General features: G+C 41.7%; 1 protein-coding gene across 2 annotated transcripts in view; it reads right to left on the reverse strand.

Moving 5' to 3' along the window:
• Nucleotides 1–1,047: 1,047 nt before the first annotated feature.
• oacyl (O-acyltransferase like) overlaps nt 1,048–15,449 on the reverse strand; it is a 72,007-nt gene continuing 57,605 nt past the window's right edge. Inside the window, exons 12-16 of one of the 2 annotated variants that reach the window (XM_072573527.1) lie at nt 15,214–15,327; nt 13,412–13,541; nt 11,623–11,692; nt 6,787–6,929; nt 1,048–1,700 (exon numbers count right to left, since the gene is read on the reverse strand). In XM_072573527.1, the coding sequence (XP_072429628.1) occupies nt 1,599–1,700; nt 6,787–6,929; nt 11,623–11,692; nt 13,412–13,541; nt 15,214–15,327 (559 nt within the window). In that variant the 3' untranslated portion in view covers nt 1,048–1,598. Of the gene's footprint in view, nt 1,701–6,786; nt 6,930–11,622; nt 11,810–13,411; nt 13,542–15,213; nt 15,328–15,449 lie in introns of both variants that reach the window. The other variant, XM_072573516.1, reaches the window with a different exon arrangement.

The raw sequence follows: 15,449 nt of genomic DNA on the forward strand, positions 1-15,449 counted from the left end.
TCCACATATCCTACGAAGAGGCAGGCATAGCTGGGGCCCATGCGGGTGCCCATGGCTACTCCTTTGGTTTGGAGAAAGTGGGAGGATTGGAAAGAGAAGTTGTTCAGAGTGAGGACCAGTTCAGTCAGTCGAAGGAGGGTGTCAGTGGAAGGGTACTGGTGGTACGGCGGGAAAGGAAGAAGCGGAGGGCTTTGAGTCCTTCGTGATGGGGCATGGAGGTGTACAGGGACTGGATGTCCATGGTGAAGATAAGGCGTTGGGGACCGGGGAAGTGAAAATCATGGAGGAGGTGGAGGGCATGGGTGGTGTCCCGAACATAGGTGGGGAGATCTTGGACTAATGGGGACAGGACCGTGTCGAGGTATGCAGAGATGAGTTCAGTGGGGCAGGAGCAGGCTGAGACAATGGGTCGGCCGGGGCAGTCAGGTTTGTGGATTTTGGGCAGGAGGTAGAAACGGGCGGTGCGGGCTTGTGGGACTATGAGGTTGGAGGCGGTGGATGGGAGATCCCCTGAGGAGATGAGGTTATGGATGGTCTGGGAGATGATGGTTTGGTGGTGGGAGGAGGGGTCATGGTCAAGGGGGCAGTACGAGGAGGTGTCTGCAAGCTGGCGTTTAGCCTCAGCAGTGTAAAGGTCGGTGCTCCAACCGCGCCTCCCTTGTCTACTAGTTTGATAGTGAGGTTGGGGTTGGAACAGAGGGAGTGGAGGGCTGCACGTTCCAAGGGTAAGAGGTTGGAGTGGGTGAGAGGGGTGGAGAAGTTGAGGCGGTTAATATCGCGGCGGCAATTGGGAAATACAGGGTTACATAGATAGGGTAAGGGGGTTGCATCTGAGTGGGATGCCCTTCAGAGGGTCAGAGAGGACTCGATGGGTTGAATGGTCTGCTTCCACACTGTAGGGATTCTCTGATCTATGAAAATGGAATTATGTTGGGAAATAATTTGAGGAAGCATTCATCTTGAGTAAACTTCTTATGCACTGTGAAGCTGTTAAGTCTGATTTCAGTGCTTATAACTACAGCATATATATCTATTTATATGCACATACACATTTTACATGAGTTTATTGAGTAACAATATCAAATGCCCAATGAACAGAAATCAGTTTCTCATGATCCATGTTTCTACATCTAAAGTAGCAATTTTATTTACGAATGTTTTCTACGAGGGTATAATTCAAAGCTTATAAAATAAGTTTTTATGCAGTAAATATTACCAGAAAATTAACATATAACTAGTCATGTACATAAAAATCAATCCTGAGCAGTGTTGCATTAACAAATGAATTTAAGTGAGTAGCATGCATCTCAATAAGAATGGTTCATAGATAATAAGACTTGGACAGTTCTAATACAGACTACGACATAAACCTTGTGCCAAATACACTTTGTTGGTCACCTTTTCTTAAACAGTTTCAAAAAGTACAGAAGTATTAAAAATTATCTTTGGTTACGTCATCAAAGAATGAGATATTTAAGTGTTGAGCCTTAAAGATTCAATATTTCAGTCCGTTATAATCTTGAAGACAAAATCAAAATGTTGGATCTTCAGGCGAGAATATATCGAAGGTGTGATTGGAGCTCCCTCGAATTGGATCGTCAGAAGTATTTTCTTAACAGTTGAAGAGGATTTTCAATGAGTATGCACAGCAGCAGTCCTAGAATGTGTGCCAGAATTGTGTGACCTATGAAGAGGTAAAGCTGGGAAAAGAGAAGAGGAGATAAAAATTTTTGGCCATAAATATTGAATAATTAGACATACCTTTTGAAGAAAAGACTCTCTCAATAAATTAATGTCTGCATATTGTGTTGATTATTAAGTTGATTATTAAATTCATTCAGCACCATGCCAACTCTGTCATTGTAATTTTACTGGAAGAACAGTGAAAATCCTGATTGCAAACACTATAATGATGAACATACAGCTCTGAGGATATTCATGATACAAAATATTAGAAAAAAACTATTATCCATGCATTACATAACACTGAGGGTCACAGATCTAGAATGATGTATGTTTTCAAAACTTCAAGTTTCTATAATCTTGTAATTCTGGAGTTAGGTTCCTCATTCAAAATTGTACCGGTTTTAAAAACAATTTTGTATCTCTAAGCAACCACAAAATGCATGCATCAACTCACATTTACTTACACATCATAGTAAACAAACCAACTGTCAATCAGCACAATATGGCAGCATTTTAAAATATTTTTAAGCCAACATTTTCTTTAAATAACATCTCTTGCTATATATGAGTGCTAACGTGAGACATTTTGAATATAACTGAAAGTGGGTTCATGAAAAACATTTCAAATCAAAATGTCAACTCAGCTTCTGTGAGTAACCTGCTTTTAAGTTACTGAAAATTACTTTCAAAAAAGTATGAGACTACATTCTATTTATACTAGGAAACTATGGGTTTAAAATCAACTTATTCAAAACATACTTTCTGCCAAAAGTTCCAACTTCAAATCTTTGAAAAGTTTCTGAAGATGAAGATGAAGTTGCAATGGCAGTGTAATTAGGGGAAATTGCCATCGGTAATTAGTGCATCTCAGGAGGGTCACTAATTTGGTGGGTAGTACAATGACTTTAAAGTTAGTGCTCAAGACTGTGAAAAGGCAAGTTGCACCGAATGCAGTTTGAATCGTAAATTCCCTAGTCCTTTGCATTGTTTACACTAATGTCAGGGAAAACCAACAGTCCAGACCCAGATTTGTCAGGGATTTATTATACATCTTTATGTGTGTTTCTTTAATTGCTTAGAAATGCATCGTTTTAAACAATCAAAAGAATGGTCATTGTTTCAATTAATATTATTGTAAGACAGTCTAAGTTGTATGATCTTTTACATTGAGAGGGTTATAGGTTAACAGATTATTGCTCTCACCCAATCTACATGTACTTTATTGTCAGGAATATTCGCTGTAAGTAAATAAGGTGCATTTGTATAGCACCTCTCACAACCTCAGAATGTCTCAAACTGCTTTACAGTCAACAAAGTACTTTTGAAACATAGCCACTGTTGTACTTTATGCCCAGCAAGGGTCCACAAGCACCAAGAAGTTCAATCTGGTTTTAGTTGCAGTGAATGGTGAACATGTGCTGTCCAGTGCATCAGGAAAACTCCCAATTTGTTTGCCAAATGAATTTGTGAGATCTTTTACATCTAATGGGGGCTCGGTTTAATGAAGGCAGCAACTCAAACATTGCAGTATTGGCTCTCTGAAGTGCAGCACTCCCTCCATACAGACCCTCTGACAGTGTAGCACTCACTCAGCACCGATCCTCCGACAGTGCAGCACTCCCTCAGTACTGATCTTCTGATATTGCAGCAATCCCTCAGTACCGACTCCCTCATATCTGGCTCTTGGACAGTGCAGCACTCCCTCAGTAATGACCCGTTGACAGTACAGCACTCTCTCAGTACTGATCCTCCGAAAATGCAGCACTCCCTCATTAATGACCCTCTGACAGTGCTGTGCACGCTCAGTGCTGACCCTTCGACAGGGCAGCATTCCCTCAGTACTGATGTTTTGACAATGCCGCAAGCCCTCAGTACTCACCGTCAGACAGTGCAGTAATCCCATAGTGCTGACCCTCCAACAGTCCAGCACTCCCTCAGTACTACACCTCCAACTGTGCAACATTTGCTTAGTACTGACTTTCTGACAGTGCAGTACTCCCACTATACTGACCCTCCTTCAGTACTGACCCTCTGACAGTGCAGCACGCCCTCAGGACTGACCTTCTGACATTGCGGCACTCCCTCAATACCGCCTCCAGACAGTGCAGCACTCCCTCAGTACTGACTCTCCGATAGTGTACCACTCCCTTCGTACTGACCTTCTGACAGTGCAGCATTCCCTCAGTACAGATCTTCCAACATGCGGCAATCCTTCAGTACTGACTCTCCGACATTGCTGCACTCTCTCAGTACTGACCCTCCAACACTCTGACAGTGCGGCACTCCCACGTACTAACCATCTGACTTTCCACCACTCCCTAAGTACTGACCCTCCAACCATGCAGCAATCACTTAGTACTGCATCTCTGACAGTGCAGCATTCCCTCAGTACTGACCCTCCGACATTGCTGCACTCCCTCAATACTGATTTTCCGACAGTGCAGCACTCCCTCAGTACTGACCCTTGCAAGTGCAACACCCACTTAGTACTGACCCCCTGACAGTGGAGCACTGTCTCAGTAGTAAACATCAGACATTGTGGCAGTCCCTTTGTACTGACTCCATGACAATGCGGCACTCCCTCAGTAGTGAGTCTCCAATAGTACAGCAGTCCTTCAGTACTGACCCTCCAACAGTGCTGGTCATCCCCACTACTGATACTCAACAGTGCAGAACTCCCACAGCACAGACACTCCTACAGTGCAGCACTCCCTCAGTAATAACCCTCTGACAATGCAGCACTCCCTCAGTATTGAATCTCCAATAGTGCATCACTCCCTCTGTACTGACTCTTCAACAGTGCAGCACTCCCTCAGAACTGAGTCTCCGACAGTGCAACACTATCTAAGTCCTGACTCTCTGGCAGTGCAGCACTCCATCAGTACTGACTCAAGACAGTGCAGCACTCCCCTCAGTACTGACTCTCTGACAGTGCAGTGCTCCCTCAATACTGACCCTCTGACAGTGCGAGTCTCCAACAGTACTGACTCTCTGATGTTGCAGCACTCCCTCAGAGCTGATCCTCTGACAGTGCGGCATACCCTCAGTACTTACCCTCCAGTGGTGCAGCACTTTCTCTGTAATGATTCCCCGACAATGCAGCCCTCCCTCAGTTCTGACCCTCTGATGGTGCAGCACTCCCTCAATACTGACCCTCTGACAGTGCAGTACTCCCTCAGTACAGCTCCTCTGACAGTGCAGCACTCCCACAGTACTGACCCTCTGAAAAATGTGTCACTCTCTCAGTACTGACCCTCTGAAAGTTTGGCACTCCATGAATATTGACCTTTTGAAAGTGTGGCACTCCCACAATACTGCATCTCCAACATTGCAACATTCAATCCTGACCCTCCAACACTGCAGTACTCCTTCAGTACAGACTCACCGACAGTGCAGCACTCCCTCAGTACCGACCATCTGAAAGTGCGGCACTCCCTCAGTTCTGACCCTCCAACAGTGCAGCACTCCCTTGGTGCTGACCCTTCGAGAGTACAGCACTTTCTCAGTACTGACTCCCTGACAGTATTGCACTCTGTCAGTACTGATCCTTTGAAAGTGCGGCAGTCCCTTAGTACAGACCTTCTGACAGTGTAGCACTCTCTCGGTATTGACTCTCCGACATTGCGGCACTCTTTCAGTATTGCCCCTCTCAAACAGTGGGAGAAAGTGAGGACTGCAGATGCTGGAGATCAGAGCTGAAAAATGTGTTGCTGGAAAAGCACAACAGGTCAGGCAGCATCCAAGGAGCAGAAGAATCAACGTTTCGGGCAAAAGCCCTTCATCAGGAACACAGAGGGTCCTCTCAAACAGTCCCAGATTTCAAAATGGTGGCATAGGGCTCTGAGCCAGAAGTCGTCCACTTTATCCGTTTCTTGTCTTCTTTTTTCCTTTCTTGTTTTTTCCCCTTTCCACTTACCACTCTTCCTCAGAAGGCATCAGTGGTAGCGAGTTGAGGCCCAATGTGAATTCCAATTGAAGCCAGTCAAAATGGCAGCAGTGTAGCAGTATGTGTGGGACTGAGCCCAGGTGGCCAGAGATCAGCTGCTCTTTCTGCTGTTACCTTTTTCTTTTCTCTGCATTTTTTAAAAAAAAACTTTAACCTTACTTATTTTCCAGGGAGAGCTTGGGAATCATCAAAGTGTCCAATATGACAGAGGCAAGGTTTGGTGGAGGGAGGCGAGTTTGGGCCCAGTGCAGATCCCAGCAGTTTCAGTGATAGCTGAATTGCCAAGTTCAATCCCAGTACAGACTCAATTTGGTGGCATCAAATGGGGAAAGATGGCGTCGAAGAAAGGCGCCATGGTTCTGCGGCTGCAGAGCTCGAGGTTTGCCAGCTGTTTCATGTTGACGATGGTCTCGGTGTCGGGATGAAGAGCCCAGATGCAGGCCTATGGCACTTGAGAAGGACTGTAATGTTGAACTTTTCATTTTATTTCTTAACTTTTCTACTTTGTAGCTGAGATTTGTGCATAAGTATCTTTGTATCTAAGATGGTGCCGGAGAATGGTGACTTTGTGCAATTTTCACTGTACTCCTGTATCCCTGTAGTTGATTTTACATGACAATAAATTCTATTTCTAATTTTAATTATAAATTAATTACTCAATATTCCGTGCTCTTTACACCTCATTGTAATATTTCATGTTTAAAAACTAAAAGGTAGAAACATCACCTGTATCAACCAACTACTTAAATAGATATTTTTAAGAAATAGAAAAGGAAAACACTGGAGACTGAAACAGAAGCTGAAGACCTTACTTTACTTTAAAGGTTAGAAATGTTCACCAACCCTATTCACCTCTTAACTTCTTTTCCTGCACTTTCTTCAGGCTTTCGCTTGTGACCTCACTCTGTCACTGGTCTCACTGCACATCAATCACACTTTTCCTAATCTCCCATTCACCTCTTACCCTGAAGAGTTTACTTCTTGCAGTAAACCCTTGTTAGAGTATCTGTCTTCCTGTTTCTACTTTGAGCCAATATTTCCAACAATACAATCAGTATATTCACTCCACCTTTGTCTTGCTCTGCTGCAGTCTCATACTGACTGTCCTTGAATATTCCTGAAATTAAATCAAGGGAAATTCTTGGATTACTCACCATGTTGATGTCTGTGTAATGCAGGAGTGTCTCCTGAAGCCCATTATAAATACTTATGACAGCAGGATGTATGAGAAAACAGGCATAACTGAGATTGGCGAGTGGGATCCATAGCTTGCTGGATAACAAACTTTGAATAAAACCTAAGGGGAAAATTAATAGAAAATTCAGTTAGAAAGCTTATTAGAATTTAGTCAAGGGTTTCAGTGGATATGAGACTACCAATTACACATACTGATTTTCATTTCTTTTTGAAACATGCAATATATTTCCAAATTGAAATAAAGTTGCCAGTCACAGAGCAACACTCTCATGAGAGAGGGAGAACTGGTGGTGGTTCAACCTGAGGGTCATCACACCTCAGACGAGGGGCAAGGTTGAGAAGGAGTGTCCTTCATGGTAACTTTAGCTAGCTGCAGGAATGGAATCCACACTGTTGGCATCACTCTGCATTGCAAACCAGTTGTTCAGCCAACTCAGCTAACTTTCAGGTGAAGTGATGAAAGGGCAGTGCTCCAAAAGCTTGTGAATTCAAATAAACCTGTTGGACTATAACCTGGTGTCGTGTGACTTTTGACCTTGTCCACCCCAATCCAACACCAGCACATTCACATCATGATCTGATAATGGCCTCAAATCCACATTCCCACCCATTTCTGATGACCACTGATTCCCTCGTTAATCGATGCAAGATGAGATTGAAGTTAAGCCATTCAGAATATTTGACAATATGAGACTTTTATTTTTCATTTCTTCTACCTTATATTTTCTTTTCCCTTCTTCTGTTTTGCTGACCCTTCTTGAAACCCAATTTTGTAATGTCATGAGCCCTCTGCTGAGGCAGTGCTCCCTGTCTTTTATTCTTTATGGGAATGTCCATATCTGTTGACTATGCACACAGTATGTTTTCCAGCTGATGTAACAGTTTGACAGTCAGAAGCAAAAGCACTTGTCCATATTGTTTCGCTTCCCATGCTCAGGCCCTGGTTCTCAGCTGATTTCTCCAATTGAGACAATTCATTTTGCCAACACCAGGAATCCCAGGAGCAAGATTTAGTGAGGGGGCTTGGAACTGGCCTTGTTTCTCTTGGTAGTGCCTCCAATCATGCAGATTTCTATACCTTAATCTTGGTTGACTATCTGAAAACCATTTTGGAGATTATCCACTTCCTTTTAACATGAGACTGTCCTTTAGTTTTATAGCCACTTCATGAATTCTTCACATCCACCCTAACAGTACCCTCTTTTGAAAAAAATAAGAATCCAGCCAACCAGGTTATGTGATTAAAGTAATTAAATGCTATCATCACCTTGAGAGTATGCATTTTGTATGTGTGCTATATATGAAAAAGAAATAAAACCAAAGTCTATACCAAGTCTGAATAGCTTTTTTTGTATCTGTAGTCATTTTAATGCAGTTCTCTTTGAGAAGTTACGAGGAAACAAATTGCAAATTGACAAACAATTGCTCTTTTGCTTCCCTCTGTCTCTTGTGCTTCCATCTCACATTCATTTATTTTACCATGACTATACCCATCTGAACTTTCCTTTCTTGTTGCACCTACATTTCAAATGTGTCACTCCATAAACTCTTCCTCCTTCTTTTACTACTATTGAAAACTATAGTTTAATTCTTTCTAAGGATTTCAGACTTATTCAATGCCCATTTTTCAGCTTCCCTCATTTTGGACAAGTTTTAGACTTCAAAATTCTGACATCCTTTTTTTTAAATTTGCTACTTTATCCCTGCTCAACTTTTCAAGTTTACTATTCTCCTACTCTAGGGGTCTTGACCATTCACCTTGATTGCTCATTGAAAGAAAGTTATTGCAGTTTAGATTACTTACAGTGTGGAAGTAGGCCCTTCGGCCCAACAAGTCCACACTGACCCTCCGAAGAGTGACCCTCCCATTTATCCCTTCACCTAACACTACGGGCAATTTAGTACGGCCAATTCACCTAACCTGCACTGTAGGAGGAAACTGGAGCACCCGGAGGAAACCCACGCAGACACGGGGAGAATGTGCAAACTTCACACAGTCAGTCGCCTAAGTCTGGAATTGAACCCGGGTCTCTGGTGCTGTGAGGCAGCAGTGCTGACAACCGTGCTGCCCACTTTTTTTTTAGATTAGATTAGTTACAGTGTGGAAACAGGCCCTTCGGCCCAATAAGTCCACACCAACCCTCCAAAGAGCAACTCATCTAGACCCATTCCCCTACATTTACCCCTTCACCTAACAGGCAATTTAGCATGACCAATTCACCTGACCTGCACATCTTTGGACTGTGGGAGGAAACCAGAGCACCTGGAGGAAACCTACGCAGACACAGGGAAAATGTGCAAACTCCACACAGACAGTCGCCTAAGGCGGGAATTGAACCCAGGTCTCTGGCGCTGTGAGGCAGCAGTGCTAACCACTGTGCCACCGTGCCACCCAATTTTGTTTAAGCATTGCAATTAAATAATACCTCTAATAAACTTGGAAAACAATTAAATGTTTACAAATGGTTTGATTGCACAGAACATGAAAATTATTGAAAAAAGACATACTGACAAAGCTTTCTAACTTGCATTCATCAGGACATTTCACAAGAATACAAACTCCTAGGAAAAAAACAATATTAATAATGCAAGATATGAGATTGCTGATTAGTTGACAAGTAGACTCTGATTAGTAGAGGCATTGTCATGATGCACTCCAACCTTTTCAAAGCAACTTTGCTGGATGCTGTAATGCAGTCTCAGAAATTCAATGGGATACAGTCTCAGCAGAAGAAATCAAACCAAAACAAATGCTCATATGTTCCAGGACGAGGTCTTTGAAAATGAAGAATTGGAAATGGCCAAATGGGAGACAAAGCTGTAATGACATTTGGTGACTCATTATCAGTAATATTTAGGTAGAATCAGTTTTGGCTGCATCAACCACTTAAAGTCCGGTCTGTGGGGTGTTAGACTACAGTATGACTGTCACTCAATAATCACCTCATGTTCATCCCAATTTTTGAGTCTGAGTTTTATATATATTCACATTCAGACATAATGGATCATCTAACTTTTCTAACCTTGTATAGTAAAGTTTAGCTTGTTCGAAACTGTGAAATCTCATTTTCATTCTCTACGTGCCTTTGTTTTCCATTTGTCCACTTTAACAAAAAAAAGTTTTTAGTCCTTAACAGGATTTTAGAATAAAAGTAACAGTCTCATCTGGGAGTGTGATTTAAGGAACTACTGCATCTAATTATTTTTGCATTACTCATGTTCCTGCAGGTGACAAGCTGTTAGACTTCTTCACCTGCACTACAGAAGTCCCAATTTGCACACATCTTGTGAAGTAGAAAAAAAAGTGACTAAAACTGCCCCAATTATTAATGAAGTAATCCTGTAATTTTCTTTTAGTCTTCACATTATATACGGGGTTTATTGCGTACACACAAGTTCCATTCTTAACCATCTCAAAGAGTCCAAAACGGGATTTGACCTTAAAGCTGACGTTAAAGGCTGCCAGTATTCAGTAGATGTTTGCATACACATGGAATGCATCAGGCATTGCCTGGTTTCTAGGTGCAATCTGATTGTGACAGGTACCATATTCATACTCATTACTCAGCTCCTATTTAACAGTAAATGAGAATTTTTTTTAATAGGTCAGTTGACTAGAATATTTCTTATGAATTTAGGTTTCTTTTTTAGAAATGCATTAAAACTATATTTTCTGAGAAGGCTACAAATGCAATAACATTGAAAAAAAAGATTCTGGTTTAACACTGTTCTCTGTCTTTCACTAGCTTGGTGATGGCTAGCAGTGTATACCTAACTGTTGATAGTTTGATCTTCTCTGTAGTGAAAAATAGCAGAGTAGCCACCATTGTAAACTCTGTCAACTGTGGTAGATCGACTTCAGAATCTGATATAAACTGTGTAGCCTGCCAGGCTTTATGAAAAATTATATTAGCACAAGGCCTATCTAAAATCTATATGATGTAAACTTTAGGGCAGAAAAACAGGCACAATTGATTCTGTTACTTTATGTTCTACCTAGTATGAAGACAATCCACATAAACTATAATGCTTTGGTTTTGGAAGGTTGCAACCATGATGGGAAGGAATTACTCTCAACACACCTGAACAAGGAAAACAAAAATCCCTAAGGTTCCTGCTCTGGACTGTGATTGAGTAACTCTTAGAAAGCTGTGTTACAACCCACAAGAATTGATCAGTTGGGTAGGCACATTATCAGTCCAAATCCACAAAGCTAGCTGCAATTTAAATGTCTTCAGTCTTTCCGGTTTTTAAATGGAGGAAACTGTAGCCCATCCAAATTGGATGTCAATCAGCCTTGTTTTAAACTCCCTTCACGTCGTTGCCCTGTTGTCATATTGTAACTTCCATCTAAATACACCTCCCTGAACTCTGCTTTTAATATGCTGATCCTATGCTTGAAAAGTATCTCATTAAACCTTATGTGATTTTGCAACTTGCTTCGTAAATGTCAGTGAAAACTTTATTTATTCTCAATCTACCCGGCTTTGACTTTGGAACATTTCTTTCAATGTTTCCCCGGATAAGCACTATATCAATGCAATCTGTTCCCAATACTATCAATCCCACTCAATATAGTTATCAGGAGGTGCATCAGTACGGTTCAAATGGACTCACTCTTGTTCCTTTGGAGTAAAGGCCTCTGCCAGATGCCCTTGCAGGGAATCACAGATGTTGTCCAGTGAATCAAAAGAGAAAGTCTGAAGACATCTTTGAAAAACCTAGTGTTGGGTTCGACAATTGTAAAATGTTCCAAGGCCTGTCTGAAACTCACTGCTACTAAAGAATTATACCTGCATATCCTTCTTCACATGCAAGTATGATCCATCCAACCGCAGCAGCCCATGCAGATCTGTGTAGTGCCTGATACAGCACAGGAAGAACAGAGTAGGTTTCAGTTGAATCATCTAGAGCATAACCTAATGCTATCACAACAATCATCGTGCCCAGACAGCACAGCCAACCACCAACAACAGAAGCCTGGAAAAGAAAGCATTTCACTGTCATTAATAAGCAGTAATAATAATTTCCATTTAACATGAATCAGCACTCATTGGAACATTACAGAGAAGAGGAATGGACACTGAGCCTTTATGAGAATATTAGAGCAGGACACTGAAGGTTTAGTCATATGGAAGATTTCAGGAAAGCAGGTAGGGAGGTTGTGAGGTGAAAAAGTTTAAGGAAGATTTCCAGAAGTGGACTGAGATAGTTGAAGATTCTTGTGCTATTGCAGGAGCAGAGGGAGACGGCATATACAGAAAGACAAAGTCAAGGATCCAAGTGTATGCAGGAGTATGTTCAAACTGGAAAATGTTGCCAGGGCAACAATGTGCTGTTCTATAAATGAGGTATTTAAATATGATATATTGTGTGGAGCTTTCACAGGTCAGAGAGGATGTAAAGAATTGCTGAAGTCGGTGCTGCTTCTAACTATGTGGAATCTTGAATGGTGACTACTAGGATTCTAAATGGATCCCACTGTCAGCATATTACTACATAACTTCAGAGTTACATTAATGGCTTAGGGTGCATGCCATGCTGGCCCATTTTTACCTACTTTGATTTGTGTAATTGTCTTTTTCAAGAAAATGGTTAGGTGTTTAGATTAGATTACTTACAGTGTGGAAACAGGCCCAACAAGTCCACACCACCCCGCCGAAGCGCAACCCACCCATACCCCTACCCCTACATTTACCCCTTACCTAACACTACAGGCAATTTAGCATGGCCAATTCACCTGACCTGCACATCTTTGGACTGTGGGAGGAAACCGGAGCACCCGGAGGAAACCCCCGTAGACATGGGGAGGATGTACAAACTCCACACAGTTAGTCGCCTGAGGCGGGAAATGAACCCGGGTCTCTGGTGCTGTGAGGCAACAGTGCTAACCATTGTGCTACCATGCAATGGCAAACTTGTGAAAGTGGCCAATAGAGGGAAGGTGATCGGATTTTGAGTGACTGGTGGAAGTTAAGGAGATAAGAAAGGATAGCATGCCAAGATAATGATCACAGAGGATAGTGTTGGCAGCTTTAGCAATCTTGATGTTGTGACCATTGTAGAAACTGTATGGACTGTGGGAGTAATATGTAATATTTGTAGCTGAGTGAAGGTCAAAGGAGCAACGACCAAACAAGTATTGATATAATAACAAATGTATAGGTGACTGGACAAAATTGAAGTGTTACCCCCTATCCAATGACATGTTTTTAGTTATAAAATAAATTTTGTTAAATTGTGACTTTGCTGTTATATGCCTATATGTTTGTTTTGGGCAAAATAGTGATATCCAGGCAGCAAACTAACTGCTTGCAACATTTAGGGGGATTTACGCAGGATGCCATGGCACATCAAGTTACTGCACCCCTGTGTTGTAATTGATGGAAGGGTGATTGGAGTATTGAGCCAAACCCTGAGACTGCATTCTCAAAACCGCTAGTCCACCTGCAATGTGCACATCATATAACCACAAAGCTTTAGAATTTAACCATTTATAGGTCAGCTTTAAGTGAATATCCCAGTTCCTTACAAACAGATACATATTTTCAAGTTTTTACCACCACGCAACACAAGAGGTACCTTGGTTTTCAGTAAAGATGTTTCTCTGTGATGCAATAAAATGCCCAACATAATTCCAATTAAAAATGGACCATAGCGGCAATAAGGCTTTACGTAGTATTGTATGTTGTAAACCCCATATGTAAGCAGTCTGAAGACAAATATAAAATCATGTTTAGTAAGAAAACTTAAATGAATTTTAAAACAATGAATTTTTAATTCTCAGCGGGAACATTCCGATTCATTTTGTTCAAAACTTTCAATGTCTTCATGCATGTGTGGCTTCAAGATTGATCCTAATTCTCTTGTAACACTATTATAGTTTACTTTGAAGTAGTTTTCAAGATTTACACTTTCCATAACATTTTATTTCTTATTTACTGCGTGAGGTGATTTCTTAGCCATCTCCTTTCAGGACTAAATAAATGGCCCAAGTTTCTTCACACCTCGGGCTTACCATACAAAAAATTAGTGTCGTAGATCTCCTTTGAATGCCATTTAAGGCTTGGCTCTCTCTGTCTCTCTCTCTTACCTTTATAACCAGAACAGCCATCAAGAGGTGATTCTATAGACTGTTATAGGAACTAAATTTTGGTGCAGCATTGAAGGGGCTGCTTCAGAAATGGCCATATTCTGAGATTTTTGGGGGATTGTGCATCTGTCACAGGATGTCACCTCTAGAAGCTGCCCTCTTCTCCATCCTACATGGTCATTCAGTCATCTTACTTATCCCATCCTTCATCCCACCTTCAGGAAAATGACACCAGGCAGTTGTGCCTAGGAACTGGCTGACCAGTGACACAAAATTCTATACTTGCCCTTCACCATCCAGGCTTAAAAATTCAGCTCATTTGAGTAAACTAGAAAGCAGAAGCTCATATATGAGGTATACATCATGTGACTCCAAAATGCCCTCAAAAAGCAGTGGAAGCAGAGTCTTGAAAAACTTTTAACAATGAATAAGATAGATTTTTGAATACCAAGGGGGTGAAAGTTTACTTCTGAGGCAGGAATGTGATATGATTAGATCAGCTATGAACATTTGAACATGGAGCAGATTAGACGGCTGAATGTCCTTCACCTGTTCTTAATTTGTACACTTGTTCATTCATTTAACCCTGCTCTATGTTGACTATGACGTGAGATTATTTCCTGGAAATGACTGTTGGTGATCTGAGTGGTTGAATGTTTCATGCCCTTGAATGATATTCATCCTTCTGCTACTTTATTGGACACATTAGCCAGGAGTTATCTCAGATCTGCTCCTACTTCCCAGTGATGGAAATCCCATTTATGGAGATCTGACAGTAGAACAGGAGCAGCTCTGAGTAAAGTTTAGATTAGATTAAATTACTTACAGTGTGGAAACAGGCCCTTTGGCCCAACAAGTGCACACCGACCCTCCGAAAAGCAATCCACCCAGACCCATTCCCCTACATTTACCCCTTCCCTTAACACTATGGGCAATTTAGCATGGTCAATTCACCTAACCTGCACATTTTTGGACTGTGGGAGGAAACCGGAGCACCTAGAGGGTACCTACACAGACACATGGAGAATGTGCAAACCCCACACAGACAGTTGTCTGAGGCGGGAATGGAACCCAGATCTCTAGCACTGTGAGGCAGCAGTGCTAACCACTGTGCCACCGTGCCACCCCAGCTTAAGAAACAAACAGGATATCACTTCTATTAATAAATGTAGCAATGTCATGTAACCTCATCAAGCATTTAGACCTTCAATATTTTGACAGTAGCTTCTAGGTGTATATCGATCCAGGGTTAATGCCTAGATCTGTAACAAAAATTAGATTCTACACTTACCTGGAATCAAAGTGAAGTCCTATTGGCAGTTTGAAGAACCAGGATATCAAAGCAGTGACAATGAAACAAGTCAACAACAGAAATCCTGCAAGGGCAATCATTAACAACCTATTCCTAAAGACAGACAGAGAAGTTAATAATTCTGATCTTTAACATAAAAGGATCCTACTCAACCTGGTGAGCAATGACAAAGACAGCTATTTTCCACCATGGAATGACACCATGAAGAAATTCTT

This window comes from Chiloscyllium punctatum, chromosome 1 (assembly GCF_047496795.1).
Source record: "Chiloscyllium punctatum isolate Juve2018m chromosome 1, sChiPun1.3, whole genome shotgun sequence".
Lineage (NCBI taxonomy): Eukaryota > Metazoa > Chordata > Chondrichthyes > Orectolobiformes > Hemiscylliidae > Chiloscyllium > Chiloscyllium punctatum.